General features: G+C 59.3%; 1 protein-coding gene across 1 annotated transcript; it reads left to right on the plus strand.

The window, feature by feature from the left end:
• The first annotated feature begins 4,234 nt into the window (after positions 1-4,234).
• SLC34A1 (solute carrier family 34 member 1) lies at positions 4,235-15,367 on the plus strand. The gene is made up of 13 exons (NM_001082673.2): positions 4,235-4,274; positions 5,208-5,344; positions 5,493-5,642; positions 5,730-5,858; positions 5,936-6,079; positions 6,900-7,011; positions 7,136-7,331; positions 7,425-7,520; positions 11,886-11,955; positions 12,177-12,344; positions 13,365-13,481; positions 13,598-13,722; positions 14,354-15,367. Exons 2-13 carry the CDS (start codon positions 5,227-5,229, stop codon positions 14,855-14,857), a joined length of 1,929 nt encoding a protein of 642 aa, NP_001076142.1. The 5' UTR covers positions 4,235-4,274; positions 5,208-5,226; the 3' UTR covers positions 14,858-15,367.
• The last annotated feature ends 1,110 nt before the right edge of the window (positions 15,368-16,477 follow it).

Genomic DNA, 16,477 nt, shown 5'->3' on the forward strand with positions numbered 1-16,477 from the left:
AATATTTATTTAGGCCGGAGCCGCGGCTCACTAGGCTAATCCTCCGCCTTACAGCGCCGGCACTCCAGGTTCTAGTCCCGGTCGGGGCGCCGGATTCTGTCCCGGTTGCCCCTCTTCCAGGCCAGCTCTCTGCCTGTGGCCAGGGAGTGCAGTGGAGGATGGCCCAAGTGCTTGGGCCCTGCACCCCATGGGAGACCAGGAGAAGCACCTGGCTCCTGCCATCGGATCAGCGCGGTGCACCGGCCGCAGCGCGCCAGGGCCGCGGCGGCCATTGGAGGGTGAACCAACGGCAAAAGGAAGACCTTTTTCTCTGTCTCTCTCTCTCACTGTCCACTCTGCCTGTCAAAAAAAATATATTTATTTATTTGAAAGGTAGAGTTACAGAGAGAGACAAAGACAGAGAGGTCTTCCATCTGTTAATTTATTCCCCAAATGGCCTGGCCCAGGCCAAAGCCAGGAGCCTGGAACTCCATCTGAGTCTTCCATGTGGGTGGCAGGGGCCCAAGTACTTGATCCACCTTCTGTTGCTTTCCTAGGCACACCAGCAGGGAGCCAGAAAGGAATGGAACAGGCGGGACTTGAACCAGTGCCCATATGGATTGCTGGCATCGAAGGTGGCAGCTCGACCTGTTGCACCACAACACCAGTTCAAAAAAACCTATTTAAAAATTAACCTCATTGAAAAGAAGAAGCGCCCTGGGTCATCAGGATCACCTTTGGACACGGCTGCTCCTGACAGCGGCACAAGTGCAGCTCTTGTGGGCGGGGTTTCTGAGTTCTTTATGCTTGGGGCAGGTGGTGTCAAGGTGTCTGTGGGGGTGGTGCTTGGGCCCAGACAGCCTCCAAGCCCCTCCCTGATGTGACCTTAACAGGGCCTCAGCCCCGGGATGCAAAACTTCTAATGATGGCATTTCTCTGACCCAGGGAAGTCCCCCTTGCCCAACCTCTGAGTGCCAACCTTAACCAAGCCATACCCTCCAAACTGAAGAGGTTCTAAGACACCCGAAGACCCGCTACCTAAATAGGGTTCATGACAGGATGTGATCCAACCATTAGAACCAGCGTGTGTGCTGCGTGTGAAGACAGAACTCGGCTGATGGCCCGATAGTGCAGGAGGAGGGGTGGACAGCCGTGTCCCCAGCGTCCTGGCGGCCTCTCTGGGAAGTGGGGCTGCTGGGTAATTGGAGACCTTTTGAGAAGCTCTCTGAGGTGGCTGCTTTTCTACTTGAGTTCCCCGGGATGTCCCCACACAGGCTCTTGAGTTCCCCGGGTTGTCCCCACACAGGCTGATGCTACGGTTTGGCGTTCAAACCAGGACACTTTTCAGAGTGAAACAGGACTCTGGGTCAATAGTCTGAAACCAGAAAATGCTCAAGCCAACCAGAACTTGCAGTCACTCACTCCAAACCCACTCCCAGCAGCACCCGCGCCTCACCTTCTCCTCTCCCCTGGGGATTCTGAGGTCTACACTGACAAAGCCATGTTGTCACCGGCCTGGGATCCATAGCCAGGCTGGGCTGGGTCTCTACTCCTGGCTACTCTGACAAAGTCCATTATGAAGTCTATGCAGGGGACCACTTCTATGCCCAGGCAGTGAATTAAGAATGAATTCGGGGCGCCGGATTCTGTCCTGGTTGCCCCTCTTCCAGGCCAGCTCTCTGCTGTGGCCCGGGAGTGTAGTGGAGGATGGCCCAAGTGCTCGGGCCCTGCACCCCATGGGAGACCAGGAGAAGCACCTGGCTCCTGGCTTCGGATCAGCGAGGTGTGCCAGCCGCAGCGCACCAGCCACAGCGGCCACTGGGGGGTGAACCAACAGCAAAGGAAGACCTTTCTCTCTGTTTCTCTCTCTCACTGTCCACTCTGTCTGTAAAAAAAAAAAAAAAAAAAAAAAAAAAGAATTCATGGGGCCAGCACTGTGGTGTAGGGGGTTAAAGCCCTGGCCTGCAGCACTGGTATCCATATGGGTGCCAACTCGAGTCCCAGATGCTCTACTTCCGATCCAGCTCTCTGCTATGGCCCAGGAAAGCAGAAGAAGATGGCCTAAGTGCTTGACCCCTGTACTCGTGTGGGAGACCTGGAAGAAGCTCCTGGCTTTGGCCTGGCCCAGCCCTGGCCATAGTGGCCATTTGGGGAGCGAACCAGTGGATGGAAGCCCCCCTCCATCTCTCTCTCTGTCTGTCTCTCTCTCTATAGCTCTGCCTTTCAAATAAATAAATGAATCTTAAAAAAAATCAGAATGAATTTGTGGGGCTGGCATTGTGGTGTAGTGGGCTAAGCCATCGCCTGCAGTGCCAGCATCTCCTGGCTCCTGGCTTCAGTGTGGCATAGCCCCTGGCCATTGTGGTCATTCTGGTACTGATCCAATGATGGACACTCTCTCTCTCTCTCTTTCTTTCTGTCTCCTCTCTCTGTCTCCTAACTCTGTCTTTCAATTAAGTGAAAAATAAATTTAAAAATTTTTTTTAATTCATTAACCTTTGTCAAATTAAGGGGGACCCATGCAGACCCATCTGTCTTTCTCATGGAAAGGCTGGGTCTGTGTCACCCTGCCATGGGACTGCAGCTAGGGGACTTCTCAGCTGGTAAGCTGAGAGCAGGTGTCGACCTGAAACAGGGCCAGTCTAGAGAACATGGGGGCTTTCTCCCGGTTGGCACTGCCAGCCGAGGGACTCTGCTCCAACCATGGCAACACTGAATTCTACAACTCCCTGAAAAAGCACTGCTAACTCATTGCCATTTTAGACGTGGAGGGAAGTGACACGACTTGCCTCAGAATCCAGTGCTGATTCAGGGATTGCTTAGGCTCTTGCTCAGACCAGGAGAGAAGTTGGCCTTGCTGGTCTTGGCCCAGCATAAAGAGGAGCTCAACAAATGTGCTCAGGAATGGATGGAAAGACACACAGCTGGCTGGATGACCAGATGGGTGGGTGGATGGATGGATGAGTGGATAGATGGATGGGTAGATGAACCAGATGGATTGATGGATGATGGATGGGTGAATGGGTGAATGGGTGCATGGGTGGATGGGTGGATGGATGGATGACGGATAGGTGGGTGGCTGGGTGGAGGGCTGGTTAGCTAGAGGGATGAATGGATAGATGGATGGGTAGATGAACCAGATGGATTGATGGGTGGCTGAATGGATGATGGATGGATAGATGGGTAGATGATGGATGGATGGTAGGTGGATGGATGGATGGATGGATGGTGGGGGGATGGATGGATGATGGATGGGTGGATGGATGGAGATGCATGGATATTATTGGGGAGTTACTGTTGTTACTCAGCTTTCCAACTTAGATCCTGAACAGAACTCACCATTGCTCAATCTGATCAAACCTTTAATCCCTCCCCAAGTTCCCTCTCATCTCCCTGTGAATCTGGGTCACTGCTCATGCTCCACAGTCCCATGAGAGAGAAACATGGCTCTCTAAGGCTCCCTGAGACTCCTTTGCACAGACCTCGTCTCATCACCAACTTTCTGATGAAGAGATGCAGCCATCAACTACGCCATCTGCTCCTCTCCTCCTCACCAATCCACTGCTGGAGTGTCCTGGGGAGGCATGCAGCTTCCCCATCCCTCCTGTTCCCACCTTATTCTGGTCTCATCCTCTCTCCCCTGGACCGTCTCATCAGCCTTCCAAATGCTTTCTCTGTGACCCCCCTCCCAGAACGCTCATTGGACCAGGCCCTTCCCAGTCTGGCCACTCACAGCCTGGATCTACCACCCTTGGCCAGGCACTGGGCCCCTCTACAACTCAACGCTGTACAGCCAATCTGGGCTTGTCCCCTGATGCTTTCTCCAGCACCTGCTCCCTCTTCTGAGCTCCCACCCCACCCCAAGATGCCCAGATGGACCCACAGACACTCAGCTGAAGAGCAAGGCCACACTATACTTAGGGCACTTCCCAGGTAGTGCTATTGGGCCAGTAATGAGGAGAATGGACCAGAGCCACAGAATCTCTTCCCAGACCCTTGTATCAGGGTCCCTGCTGGGGGCAGAGGGTCACCTGGGCCCTCCTGTGTTGCAGTCCAGGCCCAGTGTCTGTGTGGGGGAGGGGAGCCTGACTTCAGACGCCCCCTGCAGAACCCACGATTAGCAATTAACTGGAAGGAATCTTGGGGGTGAGGTTAATTGGGGAAGAGAGGGAGGGCAGCTAGGATTCTAGAGACTTTGCCCTTGACCCGAGGGTATAAAGAAGAGGCTAGGAGGTTCTCGGGCTCCTGGAGGCTTCCTTGAGCCACTGAGCAGGAGCTGAAACACAGACGCCAAGGTGAGCCAGGGTCCCCGCATCCCCACCCGACCCCGTCTCGGCAGGAAACAGCCTATCACCTAAGCTCCGTTTCTGTCCTATCTGTGCCCTCCCCACTACCCCCCACTCCTATCTGTGCCCCCTCCCCATTCCCTCTTCCCACTCCTTACAGCATCGTGAGCGTCACAACCCCAACCCGGCCTGGCTCCTTCCCCTAGACTGCACTGGGAATTCAGCTCTGCACACTTCCCCACCCCAAAGCCAATGACCCCTGGGACAACAGAGGGGTCCTGAGGGAGGCAGAGCCCCCACTCCAATCGTCAGGAACTCCTGGATGGTGCGAGGGAAACCCCATTGGGGGAAGAAAGTGCTTGTTTCCTGCCCTGGAGAGGCAGAGCTCATGGGGAGGGGAAACCAGGAACCTGGGATACAGGCCAGGGCACCCTCCAGCAGTGTGTGCCAGGAGTGTCCACTACCCCCTGTGCAGCCCGGGGCCTGGGCCACACCTGCAGCGTCTGCTTCACCTCCTGGTCCCTGGCCCATCGGCCACACTTCCCTGGCCCCACTGCCCAGGTAGCACCACAGTTAGATGATCTCCCCGCCCCCAGATCCCACACTCTGCACCCCCCGTCCGGGGTGCTCTGGTGGCATCCTGGCTGTCATGCCAACATGCTCTTGGCTATTTTCTGTCTGGCAGAGGATTATTCAAGTTATGTTTGTCTCCCTACTTGCCAAGGGCAGGAGCTGAGTCACTGCTGTACCCCAACACTCAGCTCAGAGCCTGGGATGGAGTCGATTGCCGAATAAATGATGCCCAACGTTGCACTGAGCCCGAGTGTGCGTCTCCGTGTGGTCTGGGGGTTGGCGGGCGTGTGTGCATGTGTGCATGTGTGTGTGTGCCCCTGAGGTGCAGCTGTTGTCATTCAGCCTTGCTGCCACCCCCTCCCAATGCAGGTGCACACGGGTACCCAGGATGATATCCTATGGAGAGCAGCTGAGCAGCCCGGCTGTGTCCCCACCCCTAGTCCGCGCAGGACTCAGGGGCCCCATGATGCATGGGGCCACCTTTGCATATGTGCCCAGCCCCCAGGGTGAGTGCTGCTGCCCTGCCCTGGAGTCTGCTTGCCCACTGTTGCTTATTCTCGGAGGCAGGGTTTGGGGGGAGGCCTCAACACCCCTGCCTGCCCCCTCCCCCTGGGGCCCCTGGGAGCACCTGACCAGCCTCCCTCTCCTCTCCAGCTCTGCACAGGATCCCAGGGACCTCTGCCTATGCCTTCCCCAGCTTGAGTCCTGTGGCCCTCACGGAGCATGGCTGCCCCTATGGGGAGGCCCGGGAGCGACACGAGCCACTGCCTGCCAAGCTGGCCCTGGAGGAGGAGCAGAAGCCAGGTGGGCTGCCTGGTGGGGGCAACCTGGGTGTGGGCAGTCCCCGCCCCAACCCTGCAGCTGTGCTCATGGCTGACCTGCGCCCTCCAGAGTCCGGCTGGGCCCAGGAGCTGCGGCGGACGGCCATGACACTTCTCAAGTTGCCACTCATGGTCACCTTCCTCTACCTCTTTGTCTGCTCCCTTGACGTGCTTAGCTCTGCCTTCCAGCTGGCGGGAGGTAAGACCCCATTGGCGGGGACAGGGGTCAGGGGGACTTCCTGAAGGGCTGTGCACAACGCTGGTCATGCTTCCCAGGGAAGGTGGCTGGTGACATCTTCAAGGACAACGCCATCCTGGCCAACCCTGTGGCAGGGCTGGTGGTGGGGATCCTGGTCACCGTGCTGGTGCAGAGTTCCAGCACCGCCACCTCCATCATCGTCAGCATGGTCTCCTCAGGCTGTGAGTTGGCCCAGAGTGGGGACCGGGGCAGAGGGCCTGGGCAGGCAGAGTGGGGACTGGGGCAGAGGGCCTGGGCAGGCAGAGTGGGGACAGGGGCAGAGGGCGGAGATCGGGTCCTGGCACCACCTCAAGCATGGGCAAGGACGGGATCCAGGAGGGGCAGCCCCGGAACTGGGCAAGGTGGAAAACGGGGTGCATAGCCCCCCGGGACTGCTTTTCTCCATACGGCCTCACAGTCACTCCTTGGACCAGTCAGGGAAGCCAGAGAGACCAATCCTGCAGGCGCTAACGAGAGGATCCACAGAACTGGTTTCTATGGAGGAAGAGCTGCTGGCTGGGCCAGTCTGGGATCGTAGCACAGCCTCGCTGCAAGAGAGGCCAGGCTGCTCAGGCAGGAGCCAGGGCTGCGGCCATTGTTACAAAATCCTCTCCCTGGGGGCAGCCCCAGTTCTCCCCCTCAAGGCCTTTCCTCTTATGGGGTGGGGGCCTGCCCAGGTAACTGAGGATGGTCTCCCATACTTCAACTACTTGTGGGTGTGAACCACATCTACCAAGCACCTACACAGAGACACTGGGATTTGTGTTGGATTGAGAAACTGGATACAACAGCAGTCTAGGCAAGTGGGCACGTAACACTCGTCACCACCCTGGCCTGGCATGCACACACAGAATGACAGAGCGTGTCCCCCCACACAGTGACACGGGGCCGGGCAGATGTGTGGTCTGGTGGGAATGGCTGCCTTGCCCTGATGGGGACTCTGGGGGGTGAGGAGCTGGGTGGCCCTCACCCAGTTAGCTTAGGGGTCCCCTCTTTCACCAGTGCTGGAGGTGAGCTCTGCCATCCCCATCATCATGGGCTCCAACATTGGCACCTCCGTCACCAACACCATCGTGGCCCTGATGCAGGCAGGGGACAGGACTGACTTCCGGCGGTGAGGGGGGAGGGGGTGGAGGGTTTGTGCTTGTCGGAGGGTGGGGAGGAGACACCAGGATACCCCCAGCCCAAGCCCTGCCCTTGGCTCCGGCCTGTCCTGCAATGTGGCCTCCCCTGCCCAGGGCCTTCGCAGGGGCCACAGTGCATGACTGTTTTAACTGGCTGTCCGTTCTGGTCCTGCTGCCCCTGGAGGCTGCCACCGGCTACCTGCACCACGTCACTGGGCTCGTGGTCGCCTCCTTCAACATCCGTGGTGGCCGCGATGCTCCTGACCTGCTCAAGACCATCACGGAGCCCTTCACAAAGCTCATCATCCAGGCAGGGGCAGGATCTGGCATGGGGTGTGGGTGGGCAGCTGGGAAGCAGTCAGGAGTCTCAGCCTCACTCCCCCTGCCCATCTCTGGCCCATAGCTGGACAGGTCCGTGATCACCAGCATTGCCACAGGTGACGAATCCCTAAGGAACCACAGTCTCATCCGGATCTGGTGCCACCGAGACCCCGTGGAGGTGAGTCTCAGGCCTGAACCCTGGTAAGAGGGCTCCCTCTTCAAACATCAGTCTGTTGGATTCATTGTTCAAAATCTCCAGAAAGGTGGCACTTTCATTGAGACCGTGCCTGTGTCACACATTGCTAATTGCTCCCAGCCTCACACACTGCCCTATGCAGACATTACCAATCAATGGCAGTTGGGGTGTCATCGATCTAGTCCAATGGTTCTCAGGGTGGACTCAGACCAGCAGCCAGTGCCATGTGGGAATCTTAACCATGCAGATCAGCCTACCGTTCCCTGGACCCCCTATGTCACAAGACCCCCCACCCCGGGAGGGGCCCAGCAGCCTGTGTTTCAGCAAGCCCTCCGGGTCTGCACCAGGCTCAAGTGTGTTCTCCACTGTTCTAGCACAACTCTCTGGATTCACAGGCTCAGAGAGGCTGAGAAACTTGCCAGAGCTGAGGAGCCAGGGCCCTAGAGCATCGGGGGTTCTGTGACCAGCTCTGCCTGATGTGGGGTAGAGGCACACAGGAAAGCTGGCTCGGGGACGGGATGGGGCGCTGTGTGGAGACCCCTCGCAGACACCACAGCCGTGTGTGCGTGCTGCCATCCATGCTGCTTCTCTGGGACACCGCCCCAGGTGCAAGTCCCTGGAAGACCTGCTTGGATGGGCTGCACAGTCGGGGCTGGCCAGTACGCCAGGCTAACCAGGAAGCAGGCACTCGGGAACCATGAGCAGCTACCGAAAGGAAAAGCCTTCATCTAAATCACTACCCACTGCGTCTTGTCCTTGATTATTTCCTCCGAGCGACTCCGTTTAGAACAATGCTCAGGGAAACCCGCAGCCCACGGCACCAGCACCACTCTCTCCTCTCGCTGCTCCGTGTTACTGAGCCTTCATCCCCACATGAAGGGAAACCCTCGATCACCTCGCCTTGGATGAGCCTTTGCCTCTGAAGTGGCGTGCAGCTCCAGCTCAGCACCTCTGAGTCTATTCGAGGCAGTATGACATCAAAAAGCGCATGCAGGCAGCTTTATGCTGGCTCTGTGACCTCCCTGACACACCAGCTGCCTTCTCGCCAGCGCCCTGGGCACTCCCCGAGCTCTCTGAGCCAACACAAGCCTCTCTACTTCTGAGCAAAGCCTGTAAGGGGAGAGAGAAATCGCTCGCTTTCATCTTCACCGAAAACAAGCCGGGGAAGAGACGCGGCACTTGCTTCCTCTGAGCACCCCGCCTTCCACCTGCTGCTACATGGTCATTCCCGCCCCCTACCCCGGCCTCGGATGCAATGCTGCTGGGATGCCACCTGCAGGGTGCGTGTTTTCACTCTGACCACAGAGTCCTCCTTGTGCTGCCTTCCAAACTGCTCTCAGCGCCCCCAGCTGTCACCACGCTGGACCCGACCCAGCCCAAGGCAGTCTCCAGGGAGCCCACTCCACCGAACAGAGGCTGAGAGTCTGAGGCTTTGCAGATGGGGAAAGAACAAGCAGGCATTTTTAGTGTTCAAGCACGTCTCGCTGCTCCAGGGAATCACCTTCCTGTGCAGCCACATTACCGCCTACTGTCACCCAGATCGGCCTGGTCTGCACAGCATCTCTCCAGGACTTGTCACCTGGGAAGCCGGGATGGTCACATCCCCATTTCAGAGAGGAAAGTGCCTCGCTTAAGTTGAAGCAATTGAAGTAGGCTGCAGACCCTGGAACGATCCCGACTCCCGTCTTGCCTTTCCAAGACGCCCGTCGGGTGTCCTCGTGTCGCTTTCTCACACGGCCGGAGACCCTACCGCGGGGAAACCCATTCGGGGAGCGAGAGCCCCTGTTCGCCACCAGATGGCGCTGCTGGCAGCGTGCTCGCAGGTCTCAGAAGAACAAAGGCTGCAGGGGAAGCTACTGCGCAGGCCCACGTCCCGTGCTGTCTCCGAGGAAGGATTCCCGGAGCCGCCTCAGCGCCCGCTGGTCCCAGAGGTGTCTGCCTTATTGGAGGCATCCCTGCAGGCACTTCAACCCCAACTCCCGCTTCCACGATGCTACCAGCTGGCGCCAGCGAGAGGCGGGCCGCGTGGTGGACTACCCGGGCCAGCGGGCCAGCGTCAAAGCTGGGAATGGCTCAGCTGGGGTGCGGCTTGTTCATTCTGCTTCTCCCCGAGGGCTCACCAAGCCTCCCCACCCCCCAGGGCCAGGCAGGAACAGGGGCATGCTGGCAATGCACCCCCAGGTCCCAGGGCCCCCAGCTTTGTCACCCAGGCTGGAGCTTCTTTAAGAGTTATTTATGTATGTATTTGAAGGGTAGAGTGATGGAGACAGGGAGAGACGAAAGAGATCTTCTATCCCCTGGTTCACTCCCTGAACGGTCACAGTGGCTGGGGCTGGGCCAGGCTGAAGCCAGGAGCCCAGTACTCCATCTGGGTCTCTCTGCATCCGATCCTGCTTCCTGCTATGCACCTAGGAGACACCCAATGATGGTGTCTCGATGAGTCCTTGGGTCCCTGCCACCCACATGGGAGACATGGATGGAGTTCTGAGCTCCTGGCTTCAGCCTGGCCCAGCCCTGGCTGTTGTGGGCATTTGGGGAGTGAACCAGCAGGTGGAAGATCTGTCTTTCTCTCTGTCTCACCCCTTCTGTCACTCTGACATTCAAATAAAAATAATAAATAAATGTATTTTTAATGGAGTAGGGCTTCAAACCAGCATTGTGCTAGGAGATACAGGCATCCCAAGCAAGGCTGGACTTCCCACCTCCTCCCCCTGCCCTGCAAGAAAGCCCCAGGGCCTGCTCCTGCTCTCTGTCCCCATCCCACCCCTCCACCCCCACCCCGCTCCACCTCTGCACTGCTCTCTCATACTTCACTACCCCTGGGGCACAGCCAGGACCACACAAGTCCAACCAAGAAGACCAAGGCTCCACAATCCCTTAGGTCTTGGCCCTCAGCCCTGCCCTGCTCCTGACTCTGCCTTGCAAAGCTCAGTAGTGTCCTCCAGCCTCCCCAGATGCCACAGGCCCCGACCCCTGGACCCCTGGGCTCGGCCCAGGGTAGGTCAGAAGGGTATGAGTTGGTCAGGTAATTCCTCAGGGGGTCACCTGCTTCCCAGGACCCTCCCTACCAGGCCTGGAGCCCTCGGTCCTGACCCAGGAAATCACCCTCACACAACCCTGGGAGCCTGAACAGCCCAGGCAGGCAAAGCAAAGTCCCTCTCCTCTGCCTGCATGGGGCTAGCATCAGTTTCCCAGCCTGGTTTTCCTATCTAGCCCATTGGAGGTCATTTGCCCTTGGTTTATGGGCCTGCAGCTCAGGCCTCCAGGCTTGGCAGTACCCCAAGGCCTAGTGGGGGTCAAGTTGGGAACACACAGCGCTCTCCCCAAGGCAGCATGTGCCACGCAGGTGAACCCTAACAGTAGCAAGCGGAATGTCATCAGCGGTTCTGATGGCTGCCCTATGACACAGGGCTCAGAACAAAACCTGAAGGAGCTATGAACGCTGAAGTGCCAGCCCCTACCCTCGGCACCGGGGGAGGGCCCTGGGGGGGGGGGTGCTGAGCTCCCCGGGCAGAGATGGCTTCAGTGCCCAAAGCAGCTCCCAGAAGAGGCGCAATGTGAACAGGAGGAAGCTACAGCTCTTGCATTTTGCTTGGGGCCCCAAGACTGCAGGGAGGGGGCACTAACGTGCAGCCCTGGGAACAGCTGTCCATTGTGGAGAGGATTCCCTAGCAGTGAGCAGGGTGTCTGCCCATCTATGCCCCGCCCACTTTCTATTGTCACCGCTGGGTTTTGCTGGGCTCCTGGGGGGCACCAGTGACAAGACCTGGGCCACATTTTCTATAATGACTCCTTGACCCAGTGGGACTACAAATTAGTGGCCCGTGGACCAGGCAAGGCTGCCATACTGCCCCCTGCACTGTGAAGATTGGGAGATTTCACCTAAGGTATCAGAGCCGTGGCTTCCGATGGTGACGATGGCTTGGAGCTCAGGAGCTGCCGCCCCCATAGACCCAGCACACACACACCCACCTCCTCCTCTCCTAGCTGAGCTCCTCAGTTAGGCATCCTGCCCACCCTGTGGCCTCTGCGCCCGTCAGCAGCATCCAATGCCACTGAGCGTGGAGGAAAGTGGAGCCCAGAGCTGCTGGGTTTGGGAACCTGCTGGCCCCCAGGGAGCCAGGCCAGAGGGGTGATGGGGCAGACAGACTGTGCAGAGGGCCGGCCAGGCTCAGCTTCTCATGGGGCAAGCATGCTCAGCCACGTTTCTTTAGCAAAGGAAACAGGCTCAGAGAAGGCAAGTGACCTGCCCACCGCCGCAGAGTCAGGAAACCCCGTCTCCCCCGCCCCCACTTCAGTGCCAACCCCAGACTGCGTTTTCCTAAATCCACACTCCTCTTAATCTAGGCTTCCACCTCCATGGCCAGGGCAGAGACCAACATCAGCCGGACCCATGGAAATGCCACCATGGAGAAATGTAAGTGCCTGCGACACGGCAGGTGTCCCCCACGGCAGGGTGGGGCCGCCCCAGCCCAGCCACTGCCGCCTCCAGCCCCAGGAAGGGAGACTCAGGCCTTGGTCTGGAGGCCGAAGGAGCCCAGAGTGGGACCTGAGGCCCAGAGCCAAAGGGGTGGCCAAGGTGGGCAGTGGGGGCTGCATGTGGGGCCAGCTCCCAGAAGCTCAGCTACTCCCCTGCAGGCAATCACATCTTCGTGGACACGCAGCTGCCCGACCTGGCCGTGGGGCTCATCCTGCTGGCCGGCTCCTTGGTGCTCCTGTGCACCTGTCTCATTCTCCTTGTCAAGATGCTCAACTCCCTGCTCAAGGGCCAAGTGGCCAAGGTCATCCAGAAAGTGATCAACACCGGTGAGCAGCAAGCAGCGAGCGGCCCCTCCAAATCCTTCCAAAGCCATGTCCTGCCCCTACCATCTCCTGGGCCTGTATTTCCGCACGTGAACACAGAAGGGATCAGACCAGGCGATTTCAAAGTCGCCTGGAGGGTGAGCCTCAGGGCCACCATCCCGGCAGGTGCAGCTTCTCAGAGGCTGTAGACAAAGTCACGAAGCCACTTGCAGGATGTGGGGGATGCAGAGGCTGCTTTCAGGGGCTCAGAGCCCAAGAGGGCAAGGTGGGAACGCAGGATAATCGCAGAGAACAAGGAAGGTGGCTGCCAGGGAGACAGCAAAGATGGCAGCTGAGGAGTGCGGCACAGGCTGCTTTGATGGGCAGCGGCCTCTACACGCGGTCAGGTTGTGGACCAAGAGCATTCTGGGTGGTGGGAGCAGCAAGTGCCCAGGCTCGGGGGCAGGCTCGTGGCACAGAAGAGCGGCTAGCAGCACGGCAGTAGAGGAGACTTCAGGGCATGGCCAGAGAAGTGAGGGGGCCGGGCCAGACCTCAGGGCCTCGAGGCTCTGCTCCCAGCCTGGCAAGGGTAAGGGGAGCCATCAGGGGGTTGGGGCGGAGGCGACATCATCCGACGTTCATGGTAAGCTTCACTGTGAGCCTTGGGGACACTGGCCCTGGGAGTGGCCTGTGACAGGCGCTGGAGGAAAGGGCACTGTGGTATCGTGGGGGCCCAGAGAGGGGAGACACCAAGCCTGCAGGTGGGTGGGGCCAAGGAGGGCTTTACTGCCAGGTGTCTGGGCCGTGTCCTGAGGATGCACACTCAGACACTGAGTAGGGTCTTGTGGGGAAGCTGCGGGCCCGGCCAGGCAAAGGCATGGCGGCCTGGGCACAGCAGGTGGGAAAAGGCCTCTCGTCCACGATCAAGAGTGAGTGGAGGGCACTGAGCAGGGGCCTGGCCTCGGACGCCTGCTGCCCAGGGCAGGCCCTGCTCTCCCAGCCCCCTCTGCTGACTCGGGCTGCTGGCATGGGCTTTCCTTGCAGACCTGCCTGCCCCCTTCACCTGGGTCACGGGCTACTTCGCCATGGTGGTGGGAGCGGCTATGACCTTCATTGTCCAAAGTAGCTCCGTGTTCACCTCGGCCATCACTCCACTCGTCGGTGAGTGCCTGGCCGAGCCAAGGTGGGGTAGACTGAGGACAGCAGGCTGGTTGGGGGGGAGCTTGGGGAACCGCATCCTCTTCCCCTACCCCACCCGGCCCCCTACCCCCACCCAGGCTTGGGAGTGATCAGCATCGAGCGAGCCTACCCTCTCACACTGGGCTCCAACATCGGCACCACCACCACCGCTATCCTGGCTGCCCTGGCCAGCCCCCGGGAGAAGCTGTCCAGCTCCTTCCAGGTATGTCTGGGAGTGGCCCCGCCGGAGAGGCAGGATGGGGCTGGGCACGGGACCCAGCGTGTGGCCACAGGTAACAACTAGGTTCTGACTGCCTATTAAGAGCCACTCGCTATGCCATGTGCAAACCAGCATGGCCAAAGTCAACCTGATTCCTCCCCCAAACACATCAGCACATGGCAGGGAGAGAGACACTGCTCAGTAATCTCACCACGAACCCTGGCAAGGGGGATTGCACCAGGAGCAAGCGGTGCTGAGGCAGACCTGGCTCAGTCTGGGAGGAGAACAGTGGGGGTAGGGGAAGGGTTGGGTGCAGATAGCAAAGGGGGGCTGTTCTGGAAGCAAAGGAGTGACTGGCAACTCACAGCCTTGAGCCAACCAGAGTCCAGAGAGATCTTGGAGCTGCTGGGGATCAATGAAATCACTTGGGAGCTCCCGGGAGAGGTGACAGCGGGGGAGTTCAGGGAGTGACAACATACAGCTACTCAGAAGCATCTCAAGTCTTCAGTGCAGCCAGCGTGGGGTGGGGGTGGGGTGGGGTCCGGGTCACCGCAACCTTAAGTGGTGGCTATACCAGGCCCCACATGGGAGGTGGGAGCTGCTTACCTCGGTCTCGCTGCCTGCGCCCCTGCAGATCGCCCTGTGCCACTTCTTCTTCAACATCTCGGGCATCCTGCTCTGGTACCCGCTGCCCTGCACACGCCTGCCCATCCGCATGGCCAAGGCGCTGGGCAAACGCACCGCCAAGTACCGTTGGTTCGCTGTCCTCTACCTCCTCGTATGCTTCCTGCTGCTGCCCTCGCTGGTGTTTGGCATCTCCATGGCAGGCTGGCGGGCCATGGTAGGGGTGGGTGCACCCTTTGGGGCCCTGCTGGCCTTCGTGGTGCTCATCAACGTCCTGCAAAGTCGAAGTCCCGGGCGCTTGCCCAAGTGGCTGCAGACGTGGGACTTCCTGCCACACTGGATGCACTCCCTGCAACCCCTGGACCACCTCATCACCCACGCCACCTTGTGCTGTTCCAGGTCCGAGCCCCGCTCACCCCAGCTGCCTGCCAGGGTCTTCCTGGAGGAACTGCCCCCCGCCACGCCCTCCCCCCGCCTCGCACTGCCTGCTCACCACAATGCTACCCGCCTCTAGACCATGGGCCCAGACTGCTGCCTGGTGCAGGTGATGGCCCATGCACGGAGCCCAAGGTGGCAGGGCGGAGGGCTGCGTGTGCACCTGAATGTGCATGCACGCCACCCTGGGCGCCTGTCCTTAAGCATGTGACACTTGGGGGTGACTGTGTGTGCACTTGAACCTGTGTAGAAGCTGGCACGTTTGAGTACATGTGTGTGCAGATGCACCTGCGGGGGCACTGAGTGCAGGCTGCCGGGTATCTGGGTACGATTCTGGGTCCTCTGCACCTGTGGGGAGGCCTGTGATGGGCAGGAATAAGAGTGGGACTGAGTACATGACTACAGCCATTTGCTGATGCACAGATGTGGGTGACTGAGTCACTGACTGAATTTCCACCCCCTCCCTGCCACCTTCCTTTGCTATCCCACTCTCATCGTCACCCAGGTCCTCCGCACCTCTCCAACCCCCTTTGCCAGCACTACCTGATAAGAAACGAGAAAGGAATTAAACTCTCAGTGTGCATTTGGAAGTCTGTTTGCTCTCCAGCCATGGGTAAGACGGTAGCGCTATCCCCCCACCAAAGTCTCGCTGCAACAGCAGGCTGCCCTGGCCGGAGGCACACAGTTGCAGAGGTCATTCCTGCAGGCTCCCCCTAGGACCCGCCTGGCCCTGTGTTGAATCCACTCCTCAATGCAAACTCCCTGGAAGCGTGTGGGGGCCCGGGACCAGCCCAAGGCAGGCGTGAGGCAGACTCTGCAACTCCATTTGCTGACCTGCCTGCACCCTCCGGTTTCCCCCTGTCCTCTGAACTCACCCCTACACACTTCCCCTCGCTGGGACAGGAGCAGGTTGCAGAGCAGTGATAGGTGCAAGTCTGGCAGGGCCACTGGAGGAGGCACAGGGAGGGTGGGAGATGGGCCAGAGGCCAGGCTCTGGGCCCCAGCACGTAGGACACAGGGGCCAGACACCACCCCTCTCATCTTTACCTTCCATCTTTGGGCATAAACCAGGCCTCACTTACACTCACCCGGGCTTTCCAATTCCTCCTTCTCCTAGGGCATCCTGGGGCTGAGGTCTGCAGAGTGAGCCGCAGGGCCTGGGGGTGGGCAACGCTCCTCCCTCTAGTCCACAGACTCTTCTCAGGCCCTGGACCCCAGGGAGGCAGCAAGCAGGGAAGGCAGGCTGTAGGACCCCACACCTGGCTGGGATGGTCTTGCACATTTGTCTGCTCAGTAGGCTCCCCTCTGAGTATATGGGGCGTTGTGTGCCAGGGGTAGGGTAGGGGCAAGGGGGGAGGAGATGCAGGGGCCCAGGACCCACAGAGCTGCTCTCCAAGCCTCCAGCCGCATCCCATCACTCACTCCCCAAGCCTTGCTAGAGCTCTGCCCAGTGGAGCGGAGCCTCTCCGACTCCCTGACCACACAGCCCCTAGCGGGTGGCTGCCTGTGGACAGGTGTTGGCAGCTCTTTGTCCTGCCTAGATGTGCGGAAATATCTGGAAACAAGACGCTAAGGCCCACACCCTTGGACTTTCTCGGTTGCAGGGTCCCTAGGACTCTGGCAGGGCGCCAAGGAGCCTCCCATCAGGCCACAGGCCTCTGCAAAGTGTAAGGGCAGGTGGGGTGCAGGTCCCCTTAGG

Source organism: Oryctolagus cuniculus, chromosome 6 (assembly GCF_964237555.1).
Source record: "Oryctolagus cuniculus chromosome 6, mOryCun1.1, whole genome shotgun sequence".
In the NCBI taxonomy this organism is placed as follows: domain Eukaryota; kingdom Metazoa; phylum Chordata; class Mammalia; order Lagomorpha; family Leporidae; genus Oryctolagus; species Oryctolagus cuniculus.

Bases quoted from the DNA above. Each gene is read 5' to 3' on its own strand.
- SLC34A1 (NM_001082673.2), top strand. From the start codon at position 5,227: ATGATATCCTATGGAGAGCAGCTGAGCAGCCCGGCTGTGTCCCCACCC. The intron at 6,080-6,899 runs GTGAGTTGGCCC...CTCTTTCACCAG, and splicing joins CAGCATGGTCTCCTCAGGCT to TGCTGGAGGTGAGCTCTGCC. The intron at 11,956-12,176 runs GTAAGTGCCTGC...ACTCCCCTGCAG, and splicing joins AAATGCCACCATGGAGAAAT to GCAATCACATCTTCGTGGAC.